This window comes from Phalangium opilio, unplaced genomic scaffold (genome assembly GCF_054372755.1).
Source record: "Phalangium opilio isolate 3A_F unplaced genomic scaffold, DU_Popi_V2 ptg000017l_1, whole genome shotgun sequence".
In the NCBI taxonomy this organism is placed as follows: Eukaryota; Metazoa; Arthropoda; class Arachnida; order Opiliones; family Phalangiidae; genus Phalangium; species Phalangium opilio.
Genome location: NW_028324151.1, coordinates 2,252,381 through 2,268,381, shown reverse-complemented (window position 1 = coordinate 2,268,381; position 16,001 = coordinate 2,252,381). Strand labels below are relative to the sequence as shown.

At 34.9% G+C, this 16,001-nt stretch overlaps 1 protein-coding gene across 8 annotated transcripts in view; it reads right to left on the bottom strand.

Moving 5' to 3' along the window:
• The window catches only part of Hk (potassium voltage-gated channel subfamily A regulatory beta subunit hyperkinetic), a 63,866-nt gene that overhangs the window by 9,172 nt on the left and 38,693 nt on the right, over positions 1-16,001 (bottom strand). For all 8 annotated transcript variants that reach the window (XM_089866237.1, XM_089866236.1, XM_089866235.1 and 5 more), the window contains 13 exons: positions 9,406-9,531; positions 8,937-8,980; positions 8,713-8,750; positions 4,204-4,283; positions 4,022-4,066; positions 3,527-3,568; positions 2,460-2,506; positions 1,933-2,019; positions 1,194-1,279; positions 977-1,097; positions 708-802; positions 239-374; positions 20-108 (listed from right to left, as the gene is read on the bottom strand). In XM_089866237.1, the coding sequence (XP_089722363.1) occupies positions 20-108; positions 239-374; positions 708-802; positions 977-1,097; positions 1,194-1,279; positions 1,933-2,019; positions 2,460-2,506; positions 3,527-3,568; positions 4,022-4,066; positions 4,204-4,283; positions 8,713-8,750; positions 8,937-8,980; positions 9,406-9,531 (1,036 nt within the window). The remainder of the gene's footprint in view (positions 1-19; positions 109-238; positions 375-707; positions 803-976; positions 1,098-1,193; positions 1,280-1,932; positions 2,020-2,459; positions 2,507-3,526; positions 3,569-4,021; positions 4,067-4,203; positions 4,284-8,712; positions 8,751-8,936; positions 8,981-9,405; positions 9,532-16,001) is intronic.

Sequence of the window (16,001 nt, the reverse complement as noted above, 5' to 3'; positions counted from 1 at the left end):
GAAGCTAGATTTGTCATACCTGCAAGGCCTGCAGATTATCGTACAACTGTTCCACGGAAAAGGCCCCGACCAGCACACACTGAACACCTTCGTTCTTTAAGCACCATGCTATACACGGAACAAAGGAAGCTTACGATTGATTGGTTTCCGTCGATTTTGGCCAAAATAGACAATCACCGACACGTAATAATAGACGAAAAAGAAATAAAGAAAGAGAGACAGGTGTGGTAGATCTTACCGATGGTTAATTGAGTAGGAGTACAACCCAGTTTATCGGCCAGGTAAGTGAGTTCTTGCATTTTGGACTGATGGCGAGGGCTGCGTCCGCTTTCTTCGGAACTAATTTTTTCGTGGCAAGCCGTAATACTTTGTTGCTGTCGTATTTAAAAAAATTAACCAAAGAAATTTAAGGTTAGAGTTAGAAATATAAGGTCAACCCTTGACTATAACTCATGGAGATAAGACGGTAACCTGTCCGGGGACCATATTGGAAGTCGTCAGATCAGGCCATACAATTTAGTTCCTCCCATCTCAGCACCACTCTATAGAACCATCCCGCTGTTCTTCAGTCCCATAATTACCTACCTTGATCGAAACACCCTTAATTACCTTTGGTTTTGTTTTCGGGGTTAGGGTTAAGTTAGGTTTGGTTCAGTGAGGGCACAGGTCACCGTCTTCTAACGTCTTAACTCAGGTTTAGTGCTTACCCGGACGGAGCCCCTGGACAGAAGTTGGACTCCCTCGTCAAATTTCCCGGTTAGCACCCCAAATGCTTGGGGTGACCACGTGATGGTGCCCACCCCTGAAATATTACAAAATCAAGTTAAAAGGTATCGCCAATAATATTGGTGTCTCTTTCCCAGGCTATGTAACTTTTTCATTATAACGTGAAACATAGATAACAAAATACACACCACATTTACGAAACATTTAAAATCAACACTTGATTGGTTAAATAATTAAGTTAATTACTAACCAATTTTATGATAAAGTTCGGGTAAATGTAATTCTACTTTTTCTCTTTGAAACATGTGATATTCGGTTTGTTCTACTACTGGCGGTATGAGGTTAAACTGCCTCGCTACTGTATACGATTCCTAAACACAAATTAATATTAAACACCAATCAAATCGGGTTGGTTAATTTTAATTTAGTTAAGTTATAAATTTGATCGATGGAATAATTAAGCGTACCATGATATCCATAGCGGACCACCTGGACGTTCCCCAATACATGGCCCATCCTTGATTGATACAGTGAGTAAAGGCGCGTACAATTTCTAAAAAGAAAAATTAAAAAAAATTATTAGAAAAATTAAAAAAAATTAAATAAAAATAATTAGAAAAATTAAAAAAAAACTTAAATAAAAATAATTGGAAAAATTAAAAAATAAATGAAAATAATTAGAAAAATTAAAAAAAAAATTAAAAATAATTAGAAAAATTAAAAAAAAACTTAAATAAAAATAATTGGAAAAATTAAAAAATAAATGAAAATAATTAGAAAAATTAAAAAAAAAATTAAAAATAATTAGAAAAATTAAAAAAAAAATTAAAAATAATTAGAAAAATTTAAAAATAATTAAAAATAATTAGAAAAATTAAAAAAAATCAAAATAATTAGAAAAATTAAAAAAATTAAATAAAAATAATTAGATAAATTAAAAAATAATTAGAAAAATTTAATAAAAATTCAATAACGATAAAAATAGTCAACCGATTACGATATAATTCTACAAAAAAAAAACAAGAATGAATAAGGAAGAGTGTGAGTCTTTAAGATCAGCAATGTATAATTTTTAGCTGCAAATCAGTAAATTCCCTGTTCACCCACGTTTCTATGACCCATGACCCCCGGTCAGCGCGAGGGAAGGGTCATTCTCGATTATTCATTCTTGACATGACAATGAAGGGGATATATAAATACACGTACCTTCCATAGGGCACATTGGATCCGCTTTATTGGCAAAAACGATATCGACATAACTGAGCTGTAGCCTTTCCAACGAAGCTTGAAGACCTGTCGATAAATTAACGTTAACACCCTGACAATTCATTCGGCCAAATCAGCCAAAATAATATAATTAAAAATCGAGAAAAATATTAATTATCATATCATTAAGTTAAAAAAAAAGTAACGTGCGTCAAATCACTAAAACACATTTTGTTTTTCTATAATGAGGATGAGTGCGAATAAAGCGTTAATTAATGTTTAAAGCACGTGCAAGTTTAATTAATTGTAAAAGAGATATTAATAAACGGTTCCACGAAAAAAATCTTTTTTTTTTTAATTCTCTCTAATTGTGAACCGTTACTAACTTTACGGATAGAGTCATGCCTAAATTAATAGACCAACACTGACTGACTGACTGATAGCTCACACAGATTGGTTTTATTTTATTTATTTTTTGGTTTTCGCGAGGTTTGGATCAAATATAATCGCCATTTACCAAAACTTGCCTTCTATTATGTGTTTTCTCGAAAGGCCCCGCTCTGAATCGGGTTTGCTATAGTCACAGAAAATATACGCAAATGTTATCGAAAATAATTGATACGTGAAAATCGATTGATTTAATTGATTGATTGTGGAAACGATTTGGTATCGATTACGCGACGATCGCCTCATAACTTACGTTTCATTTGACTATATGTAGTACAACTTAAAGCGAGGCGAATATTACAGCGATTATTCGATAATAAATACAAATGAACCGAATCGATTAATCGATTTAAGATGCGATTACTGTAATTTTGTTACGATTATTCTATTCTTTAGGTGTTACCATAAGTTTATAAGATATATTCAGTAAGTATGACTTCGTAATGTCAGAGACTTACAGCTCGAGCTAATTCGCGAACGACAAGCGAGAATTGAAGTCCTACACTCGGTAAATTAATTTTGCAGGACCATTCCATCTAGGTCCTATTTAGTCCGCATTACTAAGCCTTTGACAAACAGCGCCTCACCAGGCGTATGTCGCTTTACCTCGAATCTATGACCTACTTCACTCACTTCATGACAAGCTCCAGTTTGTAACCAGAGATTAACAAACTTATGGAGAACATATCTTATAAACTTATGTGGTTACCCACAAAACCCAACATCAGACTTCTCTCGCTTTAATTTACAATAAAACGTAAGTTATGATCATTAATAATAAACATGATTAAATTATTTAATTATGAAATTTCTTTAATTTATCATTCTATGATGGTGAACTCAACTTCAAGCTATCGATGACGATTTAATGGTATGTGGTATGGTATGATATAAAAAATGGAATAAAATTGGACCTACAAATTCGGTTATAGTACTCGCTATAGTCTCAAGTCCCACGTAAACGGAATGTTTTTATTTTTTATTTTTTTTACTTTTTTTACTCTTTTTATGTTTTAATTAAGAAAGAACACATTTCTCTACCTTCTAAAATGTCTAAATAATAAAGAAAACTACATTTAGAACAACAAGTACCGCGCTATATACAAAGGTTAAAAGGGAATTCAAAATTAAGGGAAAAATCACTTACTTTCCCCAAAATAGCTTCGTGTTTACGATGTAACTTGATCTCCTGTTAAAGAGAAAAATAATTAAATATTCATAATTCAATTTAGTAAAAATATTGCTTTCGTAAATAAGAAATAAGAATTTTTCAAAGGACTTTTAACCCCTAAAGAGGACCAGCAAAGAAGTAATTAGCATAATCACTATAAAACTAATTAGTTTCTTGAAAGTGACCTTGATATACCATTGAAAAAAATACAGGCCCTAATTTTCAATATTCCCCTTTCACGCTTAGGTTTAATAGTTATTTGCGCATGCTCAGTTTTCTTATCCCCTCCCCTATAGAGTGGTACCGAGGGAGGAGGAGCTACGGGAACGTCACGTCAATATTGGTATTCTAAATGGTATGGTCTGAGCTGACGACTTTCAATATGGTTGCGAAAACCAATGTGTGACATCACGATAAAGTTCGTAGTAGCAGACTATAAGGTAAGGATATAAAATTGACAAAATAACTTACCTCCAGCCCTTCTTTTTTAGGACGTTACCTAATACCATTTCTGCCCTAAAAATAAAAGGATATAATTTAATTATTCAAATGTCAAAATTATACAGACACGACAATCCGTACAAGTAATTAATTAAAAAAAGGTGGTAGTTGCAGAAATTTGAATTGGAAAGAAACCAAAAAATGAAACTTACTTTCCACCGGCGTACACATCAGCCGTGTCAAAAACGGTGATTCCGCTTTCATAGGCAGCTGTTAGGATTTCTTCGGCCGTCTGGAAAAGTAGCGGAAATAATTTGATTTGTCAAAAAATCAGATGCCAACAATTCAGGTAAGAGAAAAACAAAAATTGATTAAAATATTGGATACGGTTTAAACGACCGTAACATTCCGATGTCACGAATAAATTTATTTGATTGAGGTATCTTTGCATTCATTTCTTTACAAATACAAATATGGTAAGCTCAAGGACTCGGAATCTGGAGTCTCACTGGATTGTTTTATACGCTAGACTGATTGGAGAGTGTATATGCCGTATTTTTCAATCAATGAAGGATGGATGGGGATCTTTCAACCGCTAATAAAACTAGGGACAATTTATGGGCAACCAATTTTATTACACAATCGTCTTTGTCTATCGCATCCAAGGCCGGTCAAAATCTGTCCCACAGGACACGCTATAGCATTTTGAGTGGCCATAGCAATATAGGGTTAAGGACGAGTGAATACAGAGAGAATTATATCAACGGAAGTAGGGGGTAGAAAGCCTTAACTTTAGTGCAATGTTATCAGTCAAGTTAATGAAGAACTGACAAGCTCAAACTGAGATGTCTCCTTTATTCTAGAAAGTCTAAAACTTCATTTTGATGCTGTAGAATAGACCAATAGATTCAAAAGTCGGGGGGTGAATTCAAAGACCTTATTTCAAACAAACTTTGTTGCAGACTGGTCACTTTAAGGCCCACTCTAACGTCTTTGCGTCCACGTTACGTCTTAACCCTTTTCAATCGCCGATTCTACAATCCTCTACCCCCTTTGAAAAGAGTCTATTCCATAGAAACGAAAAAACCAAAAAAGTAACTTTTTCCTAACTCCTCTTTTTTACCATTCTCTCTGTAACATACTGAAATTCAAAACCTACACATTCTTGAGATAAAGCCTACCAATCCCCCAATCCCCTAAACCCTTTCCCCCTCCCGTTATCCCCCCGTCAATTCCCGCGAGAAATCGAACGAGCTTAATCTCGCGCCAAACAGATTTGAAGAAACTGTAGAAGTTTCAAGGGAAGGCGAGGATGCTACTGCTGTAGCCCATCTCCGCACGTGAGTGCTGGAAAAACGCGCGCGAAAATAGAAAACAGAACGAAAAAAAAAAGAAGCGGAACAGATCCAATTCCCGGAGATCGAATTTTTATTGGAAAATGGAAGGGGCAAGGATTTTGAAAATTGGCTAAGAATAAATATAAAATAAAAAAAAGATAGATTCTTGGATATAATAAATAAATAAACATAGACATTCTTCTATATTGTTTGTTGGTTATTTTACGTATTTGCTAGAAATGTAAATATAAATTTGATCAGAAGCCTGCTGCTGGATTAATGGTACGGATGAAAGGAGCTCGTGTCTTTTCTTTTCTAATATACTCTGTTTCCCATCACTTATGACGTCATTTACTAAACTGAAGTGGAGAAGAAGAAACAAGACGACCCAAGGGCTCGTAATAGTAGCCACACCGTACCGTACTTAACAGGCGTACAGAAAATTTGAGTGAATAGCCCCTCGATGCGCTACCTTTAACTGTTTTAAAATTAACACTTTTTTACTTCTGTTAGAATTATAATAGTGTGATACGAACGGAAAACGTGAGTGAGTACCCCCACGATCGCATCCTAGATGTTCATCATACGATGTGGCTAAAAAGCAGGCCTGTGCGAGTACTAGATCAAAGGCGAGTACTCGATCGAGTCTCGAGTCGAGTACTCGACTCGAGACTTGAAAATCAAAGTTTTAGGACTTGAGAATAATTTCGAGTCCTCAAAAATCCTCACTACTGGACTCGAGGAGGACTCGAACCGAGGCTTAACACCATATCAAGTCCAAAAATATTTACTATGGATAAAGAATTTATTCTTCTTTCGTCTCTCACAAATCTACATTACATAGTGGTCTAGCTTTCCCGTGCTGACAACCGAAGCTGCAACAAAGTATATAACGAATAAGCTGCCTTCGGAGATAGGGAGTTGCCTACCCTCTAGCACAAAAACAAATTTCCTCACGCTCATCCTTTATCAATGTATTTCGCCAGAACTCGGTGACTCGGAATTTCAAGTAGAGCGCGGTATCTAGTGGGGTTTTACCGATTTAGATTTTAGAGAAGACAGCTGATTGGACAAAAGTTTGACGTCAGCTAGAACATGTTTATTGACGTTTGTTACTTTTTATATCCAAGCTGTGAAATTTGAACAAATTAAGAGTAAAAAATAAAAGATATGAAAATATTTAGCCTTGATGTTGACATGAAATAATTTATTAGGACTCGACTGGGACTTGGTATAATTTATCAGGACTCGACACTGGGCTTGAGACGCAGTTTTGAAGCTGACTTTAGGCCTCGAGGACTCGATACCACTTAAAAGACTCGACTCGAGATTCTATAAGAGCTTTTTTTAGGACTCGAGACTCGACTCGAAGCCCAAAAAACTGGACTCGCACAGGCCTACTAAAAAGGCGCAATATGAAACTGTATTTGTTGTCTCATTTTGAACTTAACGATATGTAAATATGGAATAGGGCAAAACACAAAAAAAACACTTAATCGCGCTTAACATTTTTATAAAGAGTAAGCCAAATGTGTCCGCCAATTCTCTTGTGTTTTTCCAGGGTCATCATTCAAGGGATAGACCCTTATAGCACGTCCCTATATAAGAACTTCGATATTTCATATTTTTACAATGTCACGCCAATATTTGTCCTATATAAGTCATCGCCGATAAAAAGGAGACAAATAAACAAACAAAGCAGAAACCTCAACTACACGCCCGAAGGTGTATTCAACCATAGGTATAACTCGCGTTCGTATTTGGGATTTTTATACACGGAACAAACAAGAAATTGCCCCGGGGTAGTAAGAGAAACGAAAAGTACAGAAATGTATAGCTCTCCATATATGAAAACGAAAGCTAAGTATCTTCAAAACCAAAGGGTTGTTTTTTTAGAAGTACGCGGTACGTTTTCAAGATGCATCTTATACCTACAATTTTATTCCACTGACATCGAGGGGTAAATCACTTAAAACATTAATTTCTACGGCTAACTTCGATTTAAGATTAGGCTGAGTTTAATTGCGTGAAACGTTTTGAATTATTTCTCATAAATTAAGGTACAATTCGAGCGAACTGACTGTTTTAAATCGTTTCGGAAATATTAATTTCTAGGACTAACTTTTGCCTATATAAAACTTGGACGCATTTAATTGTCAGACATCAAGTGACTTTGGAGGAAACTAGAGCGAAATTACTGTAGTAATTCACTTGGAAAATATTAATTTCCACTATGAACTTTGACCTAAGACTTGGCTGCGTGGATTTATTAATATATTTTGAGTGAAGCTTTTGACTAATTTCAAGTAACTTTGGGGAACAATTGATAGATAGTCGATTAGGGAATACGAAACATTTGTCGAACACCTCATGGCGTGACTTGTCCCTTGGGTTATTGTCCACTCTGTTATATAGGCCTACTTTTTAGACCATATAAGATAGTCCTTATTTCCAAACACCGGCCGCAACAATATACTGTATAGTTTTAGATAAGACGGTTGGGAATCTTTTTATATTTCCCCCAAACAGCTTTTCCTATGGGGAATTCTTATTTATATTTTGCCTTATTACTTGTGTGTGTCTCTGGAACCATTCTTTGCCTTAGGACGCGAGCGGCGAACGTGGTATCGTACGACCAAGGCTTATTTTTAGTCGTAAAGGGTTAAAAAAGGAAAGAAAAATGCCCCCCCCTTCTATGATGAAGTATGACAGTAAAGACTGCATACAGCCGCCGTTCGAGTGAAAAACGGAAGTATAGCCGTCAGGGGCTTAGAAAGCTAAAAGGTGATTGGTCACTGAGTAAAAAAAGAAATTGGCAAAGATGCTGAATAAAGAATAAAGCAGCTTAAAATTGAAAATAATAAAAAATAAAAAAAATGTCCCCATGCAAAAAATAAGGGGATCATTATTAATTGTGTTTCGTAAATGCCACTGCCCGCTTTTTAATCGTAAGCGTTTTTTAAGAGCTGAAGTTCTTCAAAGCATGTTCAAAGGAAAGCGCTATTCTAGAATATTATTATTATTCCTTCCGAGTCAAAGAACATAATGCATATTATTTTTAAATTAGAATAATGATTATCCGAAACTACAAAATTAATGATTTTTTTAAGGATTATGGTTACTGTAAAGTAGATTATGACGTGTCTGGGCTGTGATTGGCTAATCTACCCTAGATCTTAAACGTCGTCTGCTTCACGGAGAGGGTTAAAAAACTTAATTGGTAGGATTATCTTTAATATTATATCTGGATACGTGGTTTTATTTAAATTGTACTTCATATTTCACTGTAAACCTTCTTTTAAGCATTCGAGCTTTTTTTTTTTAATGATTCGTGAAATTTAATTTCTGTATAATGAATAATTAACTAAACAAAATTGAACTTACCTCTTCTGATATTTGGGAACCGAACGTAACCCATGTTCCTAAACACACACAAGAAAAATAAATTCAATTTTAGTAAAAAAAAAACATTTAATTGAATTTTTAAAACATTTTCTAGAAAGCTGACTTCATTTAAAAGTCAATTAATTTTCCCAGCCAATAAAATAAAAACAGTTTCAAAAATATTAAAAATTAACAAAAAAAAATATGTATAGTCCAAAACTCACCTAATCCTAAACTAGATATCCTAAGTCCAGTCTTTCCTAAATTTCTATACGGGGAAAAAAAGAGGCGAAAATGTTTCTTTTTGAAAAATGAAAATATCAAAAATATCGTGGTATGTTTTGACAAAATAATACAAAAATTATATTTATAATAAAAATGAATTAAAAAATAAAAATTAGAAAAATTAATAACATATAAAAACATTTATTTTGTTCTGTTATGAAGAACATTTCATGAAAGTAATTGTTTTTCTTAGACATTAAGAACTTCCGGAGCCGAATTAAGGTAAATGATTGAAGTAATGAGGGTTATTTCGGCTCCGAATGGTAAAAGAAGAAATATACAAAGAAAAGCGACGAAGGAGTAAGTAAGGAAGGATTCAGCGGATTCAGGAAAATGGGCAGCGAGTAATGCAATTCGGTGAGTCGAAGATTGAATTAGATGGATAGGAAGGTAGGAAGGAGCACTTACTTATATTTGATTCCTTGCGGATAACACAGGGACAGTTGCCGACTCGGTGGGTTCGGAGTCAGCGAACTGTCCGTTGAAAGCATGCCGTCCTCCATGCAGTCAAAACTTGCAATCGGTGCTCGGCAGCTGAAAAAATAACAACAAATATATCAAGCCAAGTTCATCATCACATCTGGTCTATCTTTATCGAGGGAATAGGCTTAATTACGTTTACAAGAAGGTTAACTTTACTAGTAAGTAATTTTAAAGAAGTTTCAATATTTTTAAATAGTTACTAGTTTATATTACAATCTTTCTATTAGTTATTTTTTTTACTATTTTACTAGTTTATGACAGTAAAAACAGTAAGTGTCGTGTCCAAGCACTATTTTCGTATAGTTCTCCTAAAATCCAATTGGGTCGAAGTCATTTTAGTTACTGCCTTACTTTCCAGTTTCTCTATTTGCCCTTGCTCATACCCTGACATAATAATTCGTATCTCTTTTAAAGCCTTCCTTCCTAGAGAGACTGAAATGATATATACGTGGTAGTATTGTTTATTTCCCTTCCTCAAATGGAATAGACCTAAAACCTGAACTATTAAATAAACACTTTCCCTTATCTATTCTCTAACAGAAAATTCACCGGAATAAAAAATTGCCATTTACTTGGGCGCGTAATTCTAATAAAAAACGTGCGGGTTGTCACGTTGTCGTTGTCGTTGGTGGCAATTTTCATATTCTAACTGTTTATCGCTTTGGGCCTTAAAAAAAAGAAGAGTTTTCTATCCCCCCTCTTGAATGCAAAAATGACCGCAAAAATACAAATACGCTGAGCCGTTGACTTAGTTTTTGAGGTGCGAGGCTTAAGGAGGGCCTTGGCACGTACGCACGCTCTAACGATTTTGATTATTCGCGCTCGACGAGAACTTTAAGCTTTAGCGGACAGCGGCTGTCGACTTGAACCCGCAAAAACGGAAATTTAAGGATAGACAAAAGAGATACCCTTCAAAGAAAGAAAAAAAAAGCTTAAAACAATATGAAAATTTATTTTAATATTAAAATCCGTGGAAAGAATTTTAAATAAAACTTTGTAGTAGCGTAGCGTTTTTTATTTTTGTTTATAAGTTCTGAGAAATCCGTGAGCAACAGGTGCGGAGTAATTAATTAATTTCGAATTATATTGATTGGTTTAATTTAATTAGAACCTTTTCAAAGGTCGGGTAAACTTTCTTGTCTTAAGATCTGTACATTGATAGAACAGTATGTGGACAATAAAGACATAAATTAAGATATGGCTTCAAACAATAAGGACTTCTGGTAAATTTTAAACCCTATCTAAGGTTTTTTTGCCCACATACCACTATCCGAATCATAGCAGACGAATTTTGAAAAAGGTCTATTATTTTCGCACGTGAACTTCACATGACCTTTAGAAAATCGATCTACAAGTTCTTCACTAAAAGTAATAGGCAAATATATTTTCCCCATTTTTAACCTAGTTTCCTCTATTTAACTAAGTTTCAAAGTATATACCTAAATCTAATAATTTTCAAATTAGGTCACCTTGTAATATTTGAGTAAGTTTTAAAACCGTAAACTGCAAAAACCGAATATCCGTATTTTCATTAAGATATTTTATATCTTCCAAGCGTCTCAAAGACTATATAATTAAAAGTAGACCGCCGCCATATCTCCAGTTTCAGAAACTCAACTCATACAGGCTAATTATAAATTTAAATTTAAAATAACCCAATTACCAAGAGTTGAATTAAAATGAGGCTATGCTGCTAAAGTATAACGTTACGAAGGAGAAGACGAAGGATTAAATTCAGTCCTAAAATCTGCTTAAGACTTAATTAGATTAAAATTAATAAAAATAAAAAAGTTGTATAAAAAAATTTAAAGTTTCTAACATTTGGATAGTTAAAATTTTTAAGTATAAATTTATAGCAAATTAACATTTTGTTTTTTGTCTAAAACGAAATTTCTTTTAATTTAATTTAATCTACACTAATTAACATCAAAAGCAAAGCATCAATAATTAATTTTAAGCACGTATTTTTCAAAGCATCGATAGACAATATTGACGTGTGTATGAAGCAGTGATCAATTAAGACAATAGTGATATCACTATATTATATTTATTGCCATGGTGCATCCGACACTACGATAGCAGCACTCATACCTGATATTGTTTGACTCTATTTTGATAATTTTTTTGTTAAATAGAAATTAAACCCAAGAATATTCTTGAAATTTTCAGAGAGAGATAGAGAAAGAGGTATAGAGAGATTTGAAATATATACGTTTCCAAAATGTTTATAGAGAGACGGCCAACCTGAAATTAATGTATCCTTAGTCACAAATACATTATCTCTCTATTGAACGTTATGTTACTAAAAGTAACACCATATGTATAAGTAAGATATGCCAGAAATTAAGTATAAGGGGGATGGTCCTTTGGGAAATCAATTTTGAGTCGAAAATGTAACATTTTGTCCTTAATTTCTGATCTAGACCTTTCAGAACAGCGTGAATTCGGCGACCAATTATTGCTCTATAGTAATTACTCTAAATTACTATATTTTGTCATACTTATTAATAACTACAAGTATACTTTTAAGGTAGGGTATATAAATTAACGAGGCATGCACGTGGATAATTTCCAACATCCCTTTGTAAGGAATTGTAATTAAATTGGAATAGGAGTCACCAAATGGAATCTAGTTTTGGAATGGTATTTATGCCAATCTCAATCCCCCTATATAAGCTCTGTTATAATGAGCACATTCAAATATATGACGGCTTTAGTCGCAGTCGAGTTTTAATGAGTTTAATAATAGTACCTACACTTCATTCTAGAGAGTCTACTATACTCAAATTAGCCGTGAAGCTATAGTAATACACCCGGAATATGGTTAAGTCTCGCTCTAAAACACTAAAATAGAAGTGTCAGTCTGTGATTTAGGATTTAATTGGAGCTAAATGTTTCAAGTACACGCGCTTCTAAACTAAAGATGGTTCGAAAAGGTTTTCGACATAAGAAGAGGCAACTTGAATAACCTTCGGGTCAAGGGTTACTTATTAGAAATTAGATAGTTCTAGATGAACTTAATTACCGTGTTCCAAAAACGGTTGTAGGCTTCTAGGCAATTTTGAGAAAGCTATGCTAAAACGTATTTCTGGTACATTGAACCTATAGCTCTTAAGCGTATAACAGAGATTCTTAACATCTCTAATAATTCAGTAAAACCTATTCGCGACGTATCATTTAATGATAGCCTTTATACTAAATATTAAATGTGTTAAGCCTATCAAAATTGTGCTTCATTAATTTTTACGACGCGAACGGAACAGACAGGTAAGGAGAATGAGAGAGAGAGAAAAAAGCTGACATTCCACGTGTCCAAATTGTCAAAAATTCCCAGTTCCAGAATGAAAAATTTCGTTTTGAAGAGTGAGTGGAAGGAATGAAGAAGGGGAAAAAATGTAATTCATTGTGTCAGAATGTTAAAGAAGGAGAAGGGAGATATTTTTCGTACACTGAAACATTACAAAAATTCCATGGAATAATATTCATTTCAGTTTTTTTGACTTTTGACAATCCAGGGTATACCGTGGGTCTGTATTCTTCACTGGCAATCCTTCACACTAGGTATCGTTGGAAAAAGAAGTAGGCAAGCTATCATGTATTCAAAGGAGTCCCAAGTATCTTTTTAAATACAATGTTATAACACTACCAAAAGTGCACAAGTGCAATAAGTATTCGGATTGAGACGCTATCGAGTTTATAAACATTTTTCTAAATTACTCAGGCGGTAATTGTTGTAACCCCAAGTACAGAGTCTCATTGGAAAATGGACAAATAGGACTATAACATATTCAAAGGACATCGCCGTATCTCTAATAGAACCAGAGTTATATGCCTCCAAAGTTGAGCCCAATTAAGCCGAGCAGGTTAATCCTGAGTAGCGAATGTTAACGAACATTTTCCTTAATTACTCGGTCCCTGATTATTGTAACCCCAAATAATTAGTATCGTTGAAAAGAGGAGAAATTCCACTATAACTACTCAAAGGGCATCCATGTATCTCTAATAGAACAGGAGTAACAAGTAAGACTCCAAAGATAACTCTAAATTATTTTCCCACCGTGACGTATAAGCTTTCTTTACAAACTATCCCGCTCCGCCCACCACTGACGTCATACGGGATTAATAAGGAGGGTATATGCAATCGGCTATTATAGAAAAACAAACACTAATTTCTAAAGTGGGCCTAATTGATGTAGGGGGAAGTTGTTTACAATCATCGTCTCTAACTTCTAAATCCGCTCCATGCTCTAGCTCTCTAGGTCGACGCTTTGTAAAGCCCGGAGACTGAATTTTCCATTCAACCAACTTGAACCTTTATAAGGAAATATAAGCCGCGTACCGTAGGCACCGTATTTAAATGGTATTAAGCGCTGCAATGGCTTCGTTTTCCTTGAGATAGCGAGTTCGGAGATGCTAGGAAGTAAAAGGGGAGAAGCCAATCGATACCCGAAGACCGAAACCTTATAAGAATACCCTGGAACTAGGAAGGGAGCCCGTGTTCCGATGGAAAAGGCGCGCGACACGGGGCCACGGAATACAATAGGGGCAAGATTCGGCAGCGCGCTCTCAAAAGGATCCCCCTAATCCTTTCCTTATATTAAAAGAGAAGTCCCCAAAACCGACGGAAAAGGGTTAAGAGTGGATGGATGCAGCCACCGGCGGCCGGGGGTGATAGGGTAAAAAATGAGTTATCGCTTATTCCTCTCGAATCGCGAGCTCCCCTTCATCCGCTTTTGATAGACGATACGACTCTCCCCGCCGACCCGACCTTTAAATCAACACCAAATTAAAATTTACTTTAAAATTTATACTCGATTATAAATTTGACTTGCATGGTGTACAGTCGGAAGTTTATTGTAGGAAGTAAGTTGTTAATAGCCATAATTTCGCTTTAACGAGGATGTTATATCCTCAAACTAGAGCTTATTCGTCCATAAATTAAGGGGGATGTTCTTTGAGAAATAGATTTTGAGTCGAAAATGTAGCTTCTATCTATCTCCATTTTGCCACAAGGGACACTGTTTTCCAGTTATGATTTTAGTGTCCATGCAGTCAGAGTTTGAGGACTTGACTCTATTTAAGTCTCACTTTGGTTTGTGCTAGGCCAAGTATTAACAGGTTTTTTCTATAGAAAATCATTCATTTGAAGTATTTCTATTCAGCAGAATCGCTAATTAACCCGGGTGAAATATTAAAAAGAAAGAAAAAAAGGCGGGATAAAAGCGCGTGAAGTGTAATTTATGGCTCGAGGCCTGAGTCTCCATCTCATTCACCTTTTGATTGGACGATGATGTTTAAAAGAAGACCCAAGCGATTTTCGCGCCAGTTTCTTTTCAAAAGCTCGCGATTTCCTCTCAATCCATTCACGCGTTTGGAATTGAATGCCGCGGCCCTTGCACCTTTTCGATGTAAATCGTATTTGCAAAAGGGTTATTTGCCACCACCGACCCAAAAGACGATGTAGCCAGACCAGGGGCGCTAGTCGGCCGGGGTTAAAGAGTAATTAAGCGCGATTAAATGCAGCAAAATGAAGGAGCCAATTACTCGCTCGCTTTCACCGGAGTCGAGTACCAAATACACACTTAAAGTGGTTTGGGAATATATATATTTCCTCGTTCCGTTTGCCTGTATGTCCTTTCATCTTGAATGTCTAATTTAAATATTTTAAGGATGGATAGTTATAGTTGTAACAACTTAAAAGTTTAGATAAATATTGTATACAGAATGGTTGAGGTATTTGATTACATTCAAGTTACCGTATCTACACTGCATGCGTTCCATAGAAGATGGTAGGACCGAACAATACAATGGATTCTGTGTCCCGGCCACAGCCAAAGATGTAGAATATTAATCTAAAGTTTGGCTGTTATTTTAGACGGAAATTCTCCAACCGTAGTTAATTTAATGCAGAACTAAAGGAAACATTACGACTATATAATAACTAAACCGTTCTGTATTTCCATTTGGTCTATAGTTATACAATTCATTGCATCTTTAAGTGTATACTTTAAAAGTTAGTGGAATATAACATAGCCAATAAAATTATAAAGCTATGCCCAATTCAACTTAATGACGAGAAAAAAATCTACTACGCCTAGATAATTGAGAGATAAAAATAATACGTTTAAAAGAATTAATTACAATAGAATTCTTTTCCTTTCCCAGCAAGAAGTATAAAAATCTCTGCCAAAAGATCTTAGGTTAAAAAGAGAAAAAGGGGATGAAATTGGGAAACTTGATTATATCAAATAAAAACCTCGGAAAAGATCTGGTTCCTAATGAAGTAAAATAAAAAATTGGTCTCCCTGCTCCCATGGCATTCAACCAGTCCAGTAAACTTTTAAAATTCGAAACTTTAACCTTATTATCTTGAACTCAAGATCAATGATAGAAAAAGACCTTCCGGGTCTAATGTACTCACTCCCAAGTGACTTAATACCAAAGTATAGGTACGTGGTTAACTATAGCTACGCTCGTTAAGAACTTTCTTTAAAAGTTCGAGCGCCGCTGAAGGTGGTATG